This window comes from Myotis nattereri, assembly GCF_964212035.1.
Source record: "Myotis nattereri genome assembly, chromosome: 18".
Lineage (NCBI taxonomy): Eukaryota > Metazoa > Chordata > Mammalia > Chiroptera > Vespertilionidae > Myotis > Myotis nattereri.
In genome coordinates, this window is record NC_138093.1 from 38054600 (window position 1) to 38070521 (window position 15922).

The following is a 15922-nucleotide window of genomic DNA, read 5'->3' on the forward strand; positions in this document are numbered from 1 at the left end:
CCCCTCTTTCCAGTCACATCCTGTTTGCAGTTCCCCCAGAACCAGGCTCCGCTTCCCTCTGGGGTTCTTTCCCTCTAGATCAAGGCTCAGGCCCTATGGCCTTTCCCCCAGGGCCTCTCTGTACATGGAACGTCCCTTTATAGCCCCCCCCCCCCCTTACTGCTTTGTACTTGTCTCCTCCCACTAGGCTGTGTGCTTAGGCATAGTGGTCTTTGTGCACCAAGGTCTGGGCTAGTACTGGGTGAGTAATAGGTGCTCAGTGAACGCCTGCCGGTGAGCAGCCTAAAGGCAGAGATGGCATCTTGTCTATCTTTGTATATTATATCTAGTACTAGAGGCCCGGTGCACACAAATTTGTGCACTTGGGGGTAAGGGGGTCCCTCAGCCCAGCCTATGCCCTCTTGCAGTCTGGGACCCCTTGGAGGATGTCCACCTGCTGGCTTAGGCATGCTCCCTGGGGGATCAGGCCCAAGCTGGCAGTCAGACATCCCTCTGGCAGCCCAGCAGCTCTCGGGGGATGTCCACTTGCCAGCAGGGAGCAGGTCTAAGCTACAGTCGGACATTCTTAGCACTGCTGAGGAGGCGGGAGAGGCTCCCACCACCACCGCTGTACTGGCAGCCATCAGCCTGGCTTGTGGCTGAGCAGAGCTCCCCCTGTGAGAGTGCACTGACCACCAGGGGGCAGCTCCTGCATTGAGCATCTGCCCCCTGGTGGTCAGTGTGTATCATAGTGACCAGTCATTCCCAGTCATTCTGCTGTTAGGGTCAGTTTGCATATTACCCTTTTATTATATAGGATAGAGGCCTGGTGTATGGGTGAGGGCTGGCTGGTTTGCCCTGAAGGGTGTCCCTGATCAGGGTAGAGGTCCCACTGGGGTGCCTGGCCAGCCTGGGTGAGGGGCTGATAGCTGTTTGCAGGCTGATCAAACCCCCCCTAGTGGGGACCCTCACCCCATGGGAGGTTTGGCCAGCCTGAGGGGCTGATGGCTGTTTTCAGGCTGGCCACACCCCCTTTAGGGTGGGGGTCCCCACTGGGGTGCCTGGCCAATCTGGGTGAGGGGCTGAGGGCCATTTTCAGGCTGGCCAAGCCCCCTGGTGACAGAAGCTCCCAGCCTCTCCTTTTTTTTCCTTTATATTCTGGGATTTATTTACCTTCCACAATTGAAACTTTGTAGCCTTGAGAGGAGCTCAGAGCCGGCCAGGGTGGGCAGGAGGGAAGCCTCCTGCTTGCTCCAGCTCTGTGGCCACAGCCAACTGAAAGCAGGTATCTGGGGTTTATCTATCTTCTATAATTGAAACTTTGCTGCTTTGAGTGGAGCTCAGAGCCGGGCCGTGGCAGGAAGCTTGGCTTCCTCCATCATTGGGGCAACCAAGCCTCCTGCTTGCTCCAGCTCTGTGGCTGCCGGCCACCATCTTGGTTGGGTTAATTTGCATATAGTCGCTCTGATTGGCTGGTGGGCATGGCTTAAGGCGTAGTGAATGTACGGTCAATTTGCATGTTTGTATTTTATTAGTGTAGATAATGGCTAGCAATTAATTGGCACTTAAATACTTAATGAATTAGAACCAACATCGGTAAGAGGAAACGGAAGAGATTATAAAACAAAACCTGACTGCTTTAAATGACTGAAGCTGCTCTGACAAATTACATCAACTACTATATTAATCATGGTGCTGAGAGAGACAGCAGACTCGCCTTTAAGGAACCATGAAGAGGAAGGCAATGACTTACTGAGTACTTACTTCATGCGGGGTATTGTGCTAAGTGCTTTACATGTGTAATTTCAGATGTGCTAGAACAGTGGTTCTCAACCTGTGGGTCACGACCCCTTTGGCAGTCAACCGACCCTTTCACAGGGGTCACCTAAGACCATCTTGCATATCAGATATTTACATTACGATTCATGACAGTAGCAACATTACAGTTATGAAGTAGCAACAAAAATAATTTTATGGTTGGCTCACAACATGAGGAACTGTATTTAAAGGGCCAGAAGGTTGAGAACCACTGTGCTAGAAGTTTGGGGCTGGCAAATGTGGCTTCTATCCATAGATAATAGAGTGTTTGCTTGGGCCAATCTACCTGCTAGCCCTGAAAATAGACTTTTCCCCTACTTGGTGGCAGTCTTTCATATTATACTCCCTACACTGTGTGTGTGTGTGTGTTTGTTTAAGATTACAGTGTAACAAAGAACAGGCATAGCTTTTTTTTTCTTTTTACTTTTCTTTTTAGGAAAGGAGAGGGAGAGGGATAGAAATATCAGTGATGAGAGAGAATCACTGATTGGCTGCCTCCTGCATGCCCCCTACTGGGGAATGAGCCCACAGCCTGAGCATGTACCCTGGCTGGGAATTGAGCCGTGACCTCCTGGTTCATGGGTCGATACTCAACCACTGAGTGACACCAGCCGGGAAACAGGTGTAGCTTTTTGAAAATGTAATGGACTGCTTAGGAAGAAGTTTCTTCACTGCCAGGAATGTTCAAACACAGCTGGGCTGACTTCTGGGTGGGATCTAAGTTTCTTTTTCCTGCCAAGGAGGAGAGAATGTAGTGATGGTTCAAAGACAGGATCATCAAGCTGGTGTATTCTAGGAGGCAGGGATAGAGGGTTTCAGTACAAGAATCCATAGTTTATCCCACTGCGAAGAATGCATCCAGGCAGCTCCTTTATTTCTCCTTCCAACCCCTCAGGTCTTTGAGGAAGACTCTTCTTCAGGGTCACTGCCTCTTCGTGTTGCTCTCTATGTACGACTCCAGCAAGAAGATAGTTTCATCCACCTGGATCTCGCTGGCGTCCAGCCTGAGTGAAAAGTGAGAGCATTTGTCCAGACTGAACACTTACTAGCAGATTTACAGTGAGAGGCTGGGCGCGGTGTGGCCGTGCAGAATTGCTTGGTTACCCTTGAGATTAATGGGTAGAAAGCAGGAAACCAATAGATCATTCTCCCATTTACTGAGCATCTCTTACATGCCAGGCACTGTGGAACTTGCTGAGGATTCAAAAGATACAGCCTCTCCTGGGAGAAGTTAAAGTCTAACTTAAAACAAGGAGAAAGAATAGCACATGTAAAGGCATAGAAGGTTCCAGTGTGTTTTAAAATAGAAGCTGAAAGTGGCTGCGGCTAAACTGAGTAGTGGTTAGGCATGGAAGGGAACTTCCTCAACATGATTGAAGCCATCTATGAAAACCCCACGGCTAACATTATCCTTAATGGTGCAAGACTGAAAGCTTTCGCCTTAAGATGGGGAACAAGACAAGGATGTCTGCCTTTCACTTCCATTCAACCTTTTACTGGAGGTTCTAGCCAGGCAATTAGGTAAGAAAAAGAAATACAAGGCATTCAGATTGGCATGATCCTAAACATAGAAAAATCTCAAAGGATCTGCAAAAAAACTAAAGAGTCAACAAACAAAACTTTAAAAGTTGCAGGATATAAAATCAAACACAAAAGTTAGTTTTAGCACTGGCTGGTGTAGCTCAGTTGGTTGGAGCATCATCTCAAATACCAGAGGGTGGCAGGTTTGAGTCCTGGTCAGGGTGCATGTGTGGGAGGCATGTTGATATGTCTCTCTCATCTTGGGGACCAAGATGGAAGGCCAGATTTGAAACACATGAACTGAAGTAAAATCAACAACCTTGGTGAACAAGGTGTGTGGTGTGGGAGGAGAAGCTGAGGATGTCTTCAGAGTTCACTTTGGGGAAATAGGTGGATTAGATTCTGTTAGGTGAGCTGGAAAAGATAGTGAGTTCAGGGTTGTTTGTGTCAATGTGGAGAGGTGGGTGAGCCTGGAAGGTATTTGAAACGGAGGCTTGATGTGTAGGATGCTTACTTGTTGACGTTCCGTTTGAGAGTCTCTATCTGCTGGCGTTCAGGGGCTGTGATCATCTCCTCTATTTCCTGTAGCTGGGCCTCCTCCGCACCTGTAGCCTGCATGGAGGCGATGATGGCTTCCACCCTCTGAGACTTTTCTAGGAGCCGCCTGTCAAACAAACACAACTCCAAACTGGTCCCCTAGCTGTGGAGATTTTACCCATTAGCCCTGGGGTATAACACGCCCTTTACCAGGTTCCTGGTCAAAATGGATAATGTCACCTTTTAAGGATGTTTTCTACAAACTTAGAAATGTGACTTCACTCCCGGAACTCTTATTGCCTCTCATTTGCACTTTACGTTTGGTGCCAGTTTGTACATTTCTCATGAATATAATCTACAAAATTATTTCACTGGGAGTATATTAGAAGAGTGTAGACTAATGCATGATTTATGCCAACCTAACCCAACAATTCAATGCAACCAGACTGGTTACTATCTCTATTGGTTTCCATTTCTATAGGAAATTTCCCCTCAAGCCTTTGACCTTGAAAAAATGCAATTACTAAACTAAATTTCTACTCACTTGTTCTCCTTGGTTTCAAACTGCCTCCTTTCTATCAAGTTGGCTACGCTCTGAGGAGAGAGAAGACAAAAAACGCACATAGTTCTGTTTCAGTAGCTCAGGTAAAAAGGCTAAAGGGAGTGTGAGGTAAGACTGGTCTCTGTGGAGGGAATGGAAGAAGGTCCAGGAGTTACCTTGTAGCACCTGTGCAGCAGCATGCGGGCAGCTGACAGGATGTTCACAGTGTACAAATAGAAGGTCCTGGAAGGGGCGTGGTCTGGCGTTTTGGGAATTTCCTACTTGTCCACAGAAGGAAAAATGAGAGGAATTATACTGTTCAGAACTGCAAAGTAAACATGTGTCCCCTCTGAAGCCACTCTGCCTCTCTCTTTCCCTTACACTTTCCCCTTCCCCATTCATTCACATCTGTGGTTCCAGCATGCTCAGCCTCAAGGAGAATTGAGCTGCCCTGTTTTTTCCATTTGAACATCCTGAGTGGAGCGGAAAAGGCAACTAACATTTGTTGAGCAACTCTTGTGTGCCAGGTAGACTGTATCTGATCTTTACTATCATCCGCATTATTTTCTTACCATCCACCACCATTTTACAGATGGGAAAAATTATGGTGGGTAATTTGCTTAACGTAACTAGGTAAGAGGAAGAGCTGTGATTCAGATTCCAAAATCCATTCTATTTCCTTACAGGGTCTACTGCATGGCTTTGCACATAGTGGAACTCAATAGGTGTTGATAAATGTATTCTATAATAAACGTAAAGTTCAAGGAAAGGACAAATCACAGGGATGAGGCACTAAAGAAAAAGGGCGGAGTGACTTCTTGGCTGTGCCTTATTTTTACTAGGCCAGTTAAAGCTCCGCAAATATCTTTCCAATGCTGGCTATGTCTTCATTAACCTTTTCTTTCTTCCTGTCTCAGAGCTGGATAAGAGTTTGCTTGGGGCTCAGGATGCAGGCCTCAGGAGTTTCTCTCACGCTCGTCCAGCTCTGTTGGTTGATGGCTATTACCCATTGGTTACCTGGAGCAATATGAAATTTTCTGAGAGCATCTTATAAAGCATATCCTTCGCCTCCTTTGCTGGAATCATTGCAAAGTCTTCTACCTGCTTCTGCTCCAGGTGTTTCTTTTGCAAAACTAGACGAAATATTCTGGCACAGCGAGACCCAAATCTGGAAAGGAATGACGACAGTAAACCGCATACCTTAGCTCCTAGTCACACATGGTGGTGGCTGTTTCCATGTGTGCAGCCAGGACCAGAGAGGGACAGCAATTAGCGATCTCTTTCACAGCTTCACAGACGGACTGAGGACGGTGCTGCTAACCACGAGGCAGTCACTGACTGCCGACACACCGGAGGGCCTCACTTCCTGCCCTGGTAAGTAAAAGCCTTAGGGAGGCTGGTCCAATGGCACTGGGAATTCAGCAGGAAGATATTTAGGATAAAGAGCAGTAGTAGCCCTAACCGGTTTGGCTCAGTGGATAGAGCGTCGGCCTGCGGACTCAAGGGTCCCAGGTTTGATTCCAGTCAAGGGTATATACCTTGGTTGCGGGCACAACCCCAGTGGGGGGGGGGTGCAGGAGGCAGCTGATCGATGTTTCTCTCTCATCAGTGTTTCTAACTCTCTATCCCTCTCCCTTCATCTATGTAAAAAATCAATAAACTATAAAAAAAAGAAAGGTTAAAAAAAAAAGTTCACCAAGATCGTGTTACTTTAAAAAAAAAAAAATAGTAGTAGTAGATGGGATCCACAGCAGTTCAGTGGAAAAATGGGGCAGGTAGCCCTAGCTGATTTGGCTCAGTGGATAGAGCGTCAGCCTCGGACTGAAAGGTCCTAGGTTCGATTCCGGCCAAGGGCACATGCCTGGGTTGCAGGCTCGATTCCCAGTGGGGGGTGTGCGGGAGGTGGCCAATCGGTGATTCTCTCTCATCACTGATGTTTCTATCTCTATCCCTCTCCCTTCCTCTCTGAAATCAATAAAAAAAATAAAAATAAAAATGGGGCAGGTATGCCTATGTTGGTTGCTTACATAATGATCAAATTACTTGTTCAAATCGGGCATGGAAAGGAAGTGTCTGACCCCCTACCCGGATCATGGTGACCCCCTTACCTCTCCTGTACAACCGACTCCAGAGTGGCTGTGGCTAGGGATCCGAGAACCTTATGTAGGTCTTTATGTAGAGGATTAAGGTCACTCAATCATGCTTTGGCCTGGTCATTGTGATATTAGTTTAATTCCTAAGTCTCTTATTTATTTACTTTTAATACATTTTATTGATTTTTTTACAGAGAGGAAGGGAGAGAGACAGCGAGTTAGAAACATCAATGAGAGAGAAACATCATCAGCTGCCTCATGCACATCTCCCACTGGGGATGTGCCCAAAACCCAGGCACATGCCCTTGACCGGAACCGAACCTGGGACCCCTCAGTCCGCAAGCCGACACGCCATCCACTGAGCCAAACCGGTTTCGGCCCTAAGTCTCTAATTTAAAATTTCAATGTTATTTGTTTTTTACATTGATCACATTTAGGATAAATAAGTTTTTCAAAACTTTAATTAAGTATGGTGTTTAAGTCAGGATTTAACTTAACTAAAATTTGGTTAATTAAAAGTCCTTTTTGCCCTGGATGGTGTTGATCAGTGGTTAGAGTGTCAGCCCACACACCAAAGGGTCGCAGGTTCAATTCTGACAAGGGCATGTATCTGGGTTGCAGGTTTATCCCTGGCCCCAGTTGGGGCGCATGTGGGAGTCAACCAATCGATGTGTCTTTCTCATATTGATGTATCTTTCTCTCTCTCCTCCTCTCTCCCACTCTCTCTAAAAACAATCAATGGGGAAAATATCCTTGGGTGAGGATTAACAAAAACAAACAAAAAGTCCTTTTTACTTCATTATCATTGATGTATTAGTTAAATTTTCTCTTATTTAGCATACTAAATTTTATCGCATCTTTTCTGTCATAAGTCACCACCCTCATAGTCCGGCTGCCAGACTGTACAGAAATAACTGGTAAGGATACTGATGACATACATTCCTCCACCACTGTCGCCAGACTTTCCAACAAACTCTAGCTATTAAAAAAAAGAGAGAGACTGTGTTAACTGACTGGACAATCCAGTGATTCTGTTTCCAAAGGAGCAAATCTAGGCAAGAGTCTATAGAAGGCAAGCCTCCTATTAGATGATGGTAGAGAAATTGTCTGAGTTGTTTAGATAGAGAATGAGGCTATAGGAGAATGATACCAGGTATCACTGGCAGAAATAAATCATAAACATAGCAGAAAAAAAGAAACATTAAAAAAATCAGACTTACTGGATCATCTGCCAGCAGAGTGAGATACTGATCAAGAACTTGCTTAGAGATGTTGTAGCCAGTAGGTAGGGATCTGAAGATCTATGGTGCAAAAAGAGACAGTGAAAATGGGTTTGGGAACTTAGAATTGCTGACATTACTAAAGTACATATGTTTTAATTTTAGATATCACAGTATAAAAATGTCCAAAAAATATAGCAGCAATGTTTGTAAAAAATCTAGTGTCCAATAATAAGGGATTGATTAAAATAAAGTACAGCATAGCCATTAAGTGAAATATGACGTAGCCATTATAAAAAATAAGACAGATCTATAACTGACATGAAAAGGTTTATATTATATTGGCATATGAAAAATGCAAGTTTATAACATGTACACATACCTATATATATGTTGGATGATACATAAAAATAGTTTGAATAAAGATACATACCGAACTATTAACAAGGATACCTGGGATTGGGATTATGCGAAACTATAATAGTTTGGGGAACTACAACTTTTTAAAAATTATACATTCCTATTCTGTTTGAATATAGGTCATGTAATTACTTTGTCATTAGAAAAAAACATTTAATTTTTTAAAAGAATATTTTTATTGATTCCAGATAGGAAGGGAGAGGAGAGATAGAAACATCAGTGATGAGAGGGAATCATCCATCAGCTGCCTCCTGCACAACTCCTACTAGGGATCGAGCCCAAAACCTGGGAATGTGCACTGACTGGGAATCAAACCGTGACATCCTGGTTCATGGGTTGATGCTCAACCACTGAGCTACAATAGCTGGGCATGTATTTAATTTTTTGTTATATAAGTTAAAAAATTTAAATATAAATAAAAGTTTACTAAGTATTTTTTGTATGAATAAATATAAGTTAATTAGGAAAGTAATAGAATATAAATAAACACATTGGATATGTTAAATATTTTAAGAAACAGGTATAATTAAACAAGTTTAAAATATACAAAATATGTTGGAAAAAAAACAAATAAGGGGCTGTATAATGTCCTGAGCACCAAGGCTCTCAGATTGCAATAGTACATTCTTAGAATAGGAATAGCTTGTACTTTGACTAAGAGAATGGTTTAGATTTTTATTTTTATTTTTTTAAAATATATTTTGATTTTTTACAGAGTGGAAGAGAGAGGGATAGAGAGTTAGAAACATCGATGAGAGAGAAACATCTATCAGCTGCCTCCTGCACACTCCCACTGGGGATATGCCCACAACCAAGGTACGTGCCCTTGACCAGAATCGAACCTGGACCCTTCAGTCCGCAGGCCGATGCTCTATCCACTGAGCCAAACTGGTCAGCGTATGGTTTAGATTTTTAAAGGCTGGATCCAAAGAGACCAAATATTTTAATACTTACCACCTGAAGATAATCCCTGTCTCACCTCAAACAACAAAGACTCTTTTAAGGCTCAAACCTCATCAACCTAATTCCAGGCTGTATGTATAATAATCTATAATAATCAAAGCGTAATATGCTAGTTAGACCAGACGTCCTTCTGGACGGCAGCCAAGGGAAGGAAGGCCTACTCTTGCATGATTTTCGTGCATTGGGCCTCTAGTTATGTTATAATATCCAAGAGCCTGTCAGAAAAGTAGTACAACATGAAACTCACCTCATTGGAAGACAATGGCTGGGTGAAGGGGGCACCAGAGGGAGTGGTAATCTCACTCATTCGAAGCATGGTTCTTACGATCTCGCTGCTGGTCTGGAATTGAAAAGTGAACTGGAATTCAGAATTCATTCTGCTGTACTGGCTCTGGCTAAATGTCAATGGCCACATCTGGCAAGTAAGACTGTCCCTGATGGCCACTGTCTCACCCCCTCAGATATCACCTGGTCCATCCTGTTGGCCACTGCGCTGACAATGGCTTGGTCTCGGAAGTGCTGGTGGAATCTGTCAAGGTTGGCCTGCCAATAAATGCCATCATCTGGAATGGGCTGAGGCGGAGAAAAGGATTAGCAAGAAGCATCTACATGCAGTGAAGAGTTTTCTGGTGAGGAGCTTAAATGGAACTGGCCACCACGTCTTTTCCTTTACAGTAGCAACAAATTGGTTGCTGAGAAATCATCCAGTCATGTGGACCAGTGCCTTAACACATTGTTTGCGGGTAGTTTTTATCACGCGCTAACAGATGGCGTGGGCCATTTATGCTAATTTTTTGCGCAAATGGCAACGTTCAGTAAAATTACGATAACTTTAGTTTACGTATTTATACGTTACCCGCATTCTACTGCTAGTCTATAAAAAACGTATTAATACGTGTCCTGCGCTCTACTACACTGGTAGAACGTATAAATACGTAAAACGTGTAAACACGTTTCCCGCATACAATGTGTTAATAAGTTCACAGCCTCACTTCGAACAGATTCTCAACCAACCTCCAATCTTTTTCTCTCTTGTACATTTTAACTCCTCTCCGGTCTCCTCAAATCTCACCCCACCCTTATCTCTCTCAGCAGATGACCTTGCCTCTTATTTTGAGAAAACAGAAGCCATTAGGCCAGAACTCATCCAACTTTGTGCACACCCCCCCCCCATTTTTTTTAAAATTCCACTTATATCACAGTGGAAAACACGTTCCCCCTTTTACCCAAGCTTAATGCCCACACTGAATGTGAGATCTTACCCTCCCTGCATTCTCAGGGACCCAGCTCAGTTTTCCCTCCTCTCTAAATCTTCAGCCTCTTTCTTTCCTGTCTTTTCCCCATCAACCTTTATCTTGTCCAAATCTCGTCTACTCTAAAGTAACGCTTCTTCAACACTATGACTTTTCTCCTTTTTATTTTTGTTAGTCAAGGTTCTCAAAGAGTTGACCATCCCAGCTGTATCTCTGTCCACAGAGGTACTCAACCCATCTCCACCACCGCACTGAAATGCCAAGGCCCCTGAGGACCCCCTTGTTGCTAAATTCAAAGAATACTTTCCAATTCTGATCTTTGTTCTTTCTGAAGCACATGACAAGGTGGGACTTTTTTCCTTCTTAATTTTATGCGACCCCCTTGGATTTCATGACACTATTCTTTTTAAAAATAATTTATTTTTATTGATTGCAGAGAGAAAGGGAGATGGAGAGAGAGACAGAAACATCAATGATGAGAGAGAATCATCGATCAGCTGCCTCTTCCATGCTCCCCACTGGGGATCGAGCCCACACCCTGGGCATGTGCCCTGATCTATTAAAAAAAGGTAACTACATGAAGATCTGTGGGAAAGGCATTTGAAGCAGAAGGAATACTAAAGGCAAAAGCCTGAAGATCGAAAGAGTTTGACATTTTGAGGAATGGAAAGAAAGAAGCTGGAACACAGTGAACACGAGGAAGAGTGGAAACAGCTGAGGGTGGACAGGCTGGTCTCTAGCAGGTCTTGTAACCACCCTGCTCATATAAGGCTTAATAACCCATAGCCAAGACTTGGATTTCTTCTAAGAGTAACGGGAAGCTATTAAAGGAGTCTAAATCAGTGTTACGTTGGGATTAAAAAAAACTTAGAAAGTTAAATAGGTAAGAATGCAGGTAGAATGACGATTTAGGAGAGTGCTGGCAAAGCGCTGACTTGAGATGTAATGGTTTGGACTAGGATGATAGCACTGGAAATGGTGAGGAACAGCTGAAGTTTAGGTAACTTTGGAAATTGGGCTGACATGTTTTACTGGGAGATCAGACGGTTCCTAGGATTTTGGCCTAAGCAAGTGGTGGTGACCTAGAGGTGGCTGGCCAGCTCCTTTACTAAGATGAGGAAAATTGAGAGAACAGATATTTGGATGGGAGAAAACAATTATTCCGTTTTGGCCATACTAAATTTGAGATATTCATTAGACATCTTTATAGAGATGCTGAGAAGGCATTTGAAGATAAAAGCTCAGGCTCACAAATATCTTTCTAGACTCATTTCTCACCACTGGTTCCCACGGGTCGCTATGTTCCAGCTACACTGAATAACCACCTTTTTCTAGGTCCTTTTTTTGCGTAAGCTGTTACCTCTGTCCAATGAATGAAGTAAGTTAAAGCCTCAGAAGGGAGTTCACTCTTCATTATTCTCTTGCTGACCAATATTTAATGCAGCTCTAATCCTACTACTTAACCCCGGAACCTTTAGAGTCTCTTGGGACTTATCTTCGTGCTCTCTCTGACCTGCCTCAGGGTGCGGACTCCTGGCCACAAAGCCCCATTACCTCTTTATTATCTGTGCTGTGTTTTAGTCTCTTGGCCTTGGGCTCCCCAGTGGCATCATCCTCAGACGATCTCCTCCTTTTACCTTTCCCTGCCAAGTAAAACAGTTGGAACAATTAGGCTGCCTCTCAGACAGGACATGAGCGAACATGAGAGCAGGTGTCCCCCTATCCCAAGGACGCCTGTAGCTGCTGCTAGTTTAGAGTTGCTCAGAAGATGGAGCAGCTACAAGAAACTCAGGTAAATGATGAAGTTATCAGAAATTCAACGTTAACACAGAAATTCATAATCTTAATCCCTCAAACTGCACCTGCTCTCATGTTTCCTTTCACAGTGAATGGCACACCATCATCCTCCCACGTATGCGCATCAGACATAGACGTCATTCTTTTGTTTTAAAAAATATTGATTTTTTTACAGAGAGGAAGGGAGAGGATAGAGAGTCAGAAATATCGGATCAGCTGCCTCCTGCACACCCCCTACTGGGGATGTGCCCGCAACCAAGGTACATGCCCTTGACTGGAATCGAACCTGGGACCCTTGAGTCTGCAGGCTGACGCTCTATCCACTGAGCCAAACCGGTCAGGGCTAGATGTCATTCTTGATACTTGTCTACTTCACCACTTCTATATATTTTTCACTGGTTTGTCTACATGTATTGATTTATTTTTAATGTATTTATTTATTGATTGGTTGATTTCAGAGAGGAAGGGAGAGGGAGAGAGATAGAAACATCAATGATGAGAGAGAATCATTGATTGGCTGCCTCCTGCACGCTCCACACTGGGGATCGAGCCTGCAACCCAGGCATATATGCCTCGACTTGGAATCGAACTGTGACCTCCTGGCTCATAGGTTGACGCTCAACCACTGTCTACACTTACTTTTGCCCCATCCTTTCTGTGCACAGAAAAATCTTTTAAAATGCAAATTAGATTATGTCACTTTGCGGCTTAAAATCCTTCAGTGGTTTTCCTTTGCTCTTAGGATAAAGAACAGATATTCTATGAGGTCTTGCGTGATCTAGCCCTTGCCTAGCTCCCTAACCTTATTCTCATGGCTCTCTTTCCTTTGCACACCGTGCTTTAACTGACCTTTGTTCACTTTCTCAAATACCCTATTTTTTCTCTCTCACTACGTACCTTTGCCAAAAATGCTTATCCTCTGTACCCCTTCATACCTTACCTCACCGGTTGGCTACTACTTCTGCTCCAAATCTTAGCTCAAATGCCACTTTCTCAAAGAAGCACGGGCTCCAAACTCCCAGGTAACTCCTGTCTGGTTATATATTTTCAAAATACCTTACACTTTTCCTTCACAGTACTTACCACAGTTTGTTATTTACTTAATTAATGTAAGTCTCTTGTACTAGCCTTAAGCCTCCCCAAAAGGCAGAGACCATAATGTTTTTTATATTTTATACCACAGTATCTGGCACAGAGTAAATACTTGCTAACTGCTCACTTCATTCATTCATTCACTTAACAGTCACCGAGGAAGAATCCACAATTAGGGCAAATCACAGTTCCAGTGGTCAAAATTCCTTACCTATCAAGCTCAGTTTAGGAACCAGGTACATGTCATTTTCATTGATGACAAGAGTGGGGGCAGGCTGCGGTGGCCCAGGCTCTGAATTCTCAGTGGGAGACACCAACGGGCAACGCTGCACAAAGTGCGTGTCTGCTAGTCGCACAAACGTGCTTGACACCTCAGCATAGTCCATGGTCTTGCCATCTGTGCAACAGGAGAAGAGAGGCAGGTGAGACGGCTGAGATCGCTGAGGGTGTGCTCCTGCAGGCAGCCAATCTGTGCTTTTGCTAACAGCTGTTGCTACAGTACTGACCTTCCATGGTTTCTGTCAGCCGGTCTGCCACCCTCTTCACGAGAGCGGACATTGTCATCTTGCCATTCAACAGCAGCTCCTCCACAATCAGCTCGCCCGTGTCACTGTACAGGGTCTTGGCGGTGTAGATGTAACGGGGGTACCTGAGCACGCGCAGCAGCCGGCTGCACTGGGCTTCGTACTCCACCGTGCCACGCTTGTGCACCTGGTATGTCACCAGGTTATGCTGGATGAGGACACACAGGGCCTTCTTCACCTGGATAAGACCCAAAAGAAAGAGGAAAGATCCCAAGACACAGCTCTTTATTGCTCGCAACTTTTGCCCAACAGTTTACTAAGCATCAGGAGATGTCTGGGTAAGAATCTCTGTGCTGCCTTCCTCCTCCCATTGGAACAGCTAATAAGAGTCGTCACACATAAATGGAAGAAATCAGGAAGATTCCTTGCTAGGACGCTATTTCCTCTGACCTTTATTTTTCAAAGTACAATTTACTTCCCTTCTGTTATTCTCATCCCTTAAGGGCAGTTCTGAGATTCCCAGACGCATTGTGAATAACGGACAGATGGCAAAGGAGGAGCAAAGATCTGCCTAAGAAGCAACAGGAGCCAGGAACACTTTGAGAAGCAGAGCTCAGGGCCTCTGTCTCATTCCCTTTCCCCACAAAGAGCACCGTGCTGATCGCAGAGCAGGCTCTCTCCCGTTCCGTTTTGGGGGGTGGGGAGTAACAATATTCAAAGGTAAGTAGAAGACATTAATGGAAATAAAAGCTGATTGGTATCCTCCAAACATACCTGATCCGGCGATGTTCCTGTGTCATGGGCAATCACTCTTAGTGGCTGGCTGCCCGTTCTGATTAGGTGGACTCCAATTTTTTCCACGATCTCTCCAAAATGCTCTTGCAGCAACAAAGAGCACAGTTTAATTTCTGCTTGAGTCATTGTACGAAGGAGTTTCAGAGCTAGAATAAAGAATAAAAAAACACTGTATGCGGGAGAGGTTTTCTTTTATGTTGGGTGTAGACTGCTGAGTATAAATTCAAGTAATTTGTGGAGGGTGATTTGACATTACATATCAAAAGCCTTAAAATCTTGCCTATTAATTTCATTTTGGATACTCTCTTCTAAGGAAATAATAAAAAGATGTCACTGTAGTTCTCTTTAGAATACTAACATACTGGAAACAAATAATGTCTAACAGTGAGGAGTTACTTCAATAAATTATGGTAAAACCATACAATGGAATGTTACTCCAACACTTTTGTATATGTATTACCATAGAAAATTGTCCACTAAGTAAAAGAAGCAGGCCACAAAGCAAAATGTGGAGGGAAATTTAATCAAGAAAAAATGTATGAATAGAAAGAAAAAACTGGACTATACATCACATTGATCTTTTTAAAAAATGTTTAAAATTTTTTTTTATTGATTTCAGAGAGGAAGGTAGAGGGAGAGAGAGAAACATTTATCTTTATGGGATTGTGTGTGATTCTAATTTTCTTTAAAGATTGGATGTAGATGGTTTTACAGTGTCACAGGCCTTCGATTCTACACTTGATTGTTTGGAAGAATTAAGGCCACTTCACAGCCTATTGGGAGTGAACAGGCAGTATCATTCCCAGTCCATACAGGAAATGACAACTTAAAGAAATTAAGAGGTAAAGGAAAGCTTTGCAACAGTGTGTTTCCAATGGGAGATGAAGTACGTTGTTTGCAGGGCAGTATTTAACTCGGAAATTTCTACTTCTTGACAAAGTAGACACAATATATAGGTGACTATATAATTGCTTCCTTTTTAGAAAAATCACAAGTGCTACCAAACATTGCTCCATTCCTCAGAAGGCAAGTCTTTGCCTCTCAGCTTCGGTACCCCCGTCCACACGTCTCTAGGGAAGCATCCCAGACCCTTTGCCACTCCCGGAAAGGGCTTCCAAGGAGCTTGGTCCTGGCTCTTCACTCCCTACACGCAGGGTCCCAGTTCGGGACCGGGTTCCTTGGTCCGGTTCAGACAGCGTTTTCACTAACCTCTGCGTCACCGCAATCTAACGCCCAGTTTCCCTCGGCTCCGTGCGGCTCCCGCTGCCGCCCAGGCAGAGGCACAGCCCTCGGCCCTTCCTCGCCAGACGCATAACCAGGAGGACCCGGAAAAGGGGACAACGTTGGCCACTCTACCCCAGAGTCTCGG

At 44.1% G+C, this 15922-nt stretch overlaps 1 protein-coding gene across 1 annotated transcript; it reads right to left on the minus strand.

Moving 5' to 3' along the window:
- Positions 1 to 1494: 1494 nt before the first annotated feature.
- On the minus strand, positions 1495 to 15907 carry POLR3C (RNA polymerase III subunit C). Its single transcript, XM_081112833.1, has 15 exons — positions 15763 to 15907; positions 14533 to 14699; positions 13741 to 13996; positions 13446 to 13631; positions 11900 to 11988; positions 9561 to 9665; positions 9340 to 9432; positions 7710 to 7790; positions 7417 to 7468; positions 6505 to 6565; positions 5414 to 5564; positions 4573 to 4674; positions 4400 to 4449; positions 3833 to 3982; positions 1495 to 2801 (listed from the first exon to the last, which is right to left on the minus strand). Exons 2-15 carry the CDS (start codon positions 14677 to 14679, stop codon positions 2720 to 2722), a joined length of 1605 nt encoding a protein of 534 aa, XP_080968959.1. The 5' UTR covers positions 14680 to 14699; positions 15763 to 15907; the 3' UTR covers positions 1495 to 2719.
- Between the last annotated feature and the right edge of the window lie 15 nt (positions 15908 to 15922).

Bases quoted from the DNA above. Each gene is read 5' to 3' on its own strand.
- POLR3C (XM_081112833.1), bottom strand. From the start codon at position 14,679: ATGACTCAAGCAGAAATTAAACTGTGCTCTTTGTTGCTGCAAGAGCAT. The intron at 13,632-13,740 runs GTCAGTACTGTA...CCTGTTGCACAG, and splicing joins GCTGACAGAAACCATGGAAG to ATGGCAAGACCATGGACTAT. The intron at 7,791-9,339 runs GTGAGTTTCATG...TTTGCACCATAG, and splicing joins AGCCATTGTCTTCCAATGAG to ATCTTCAGATCCCTACCTAC.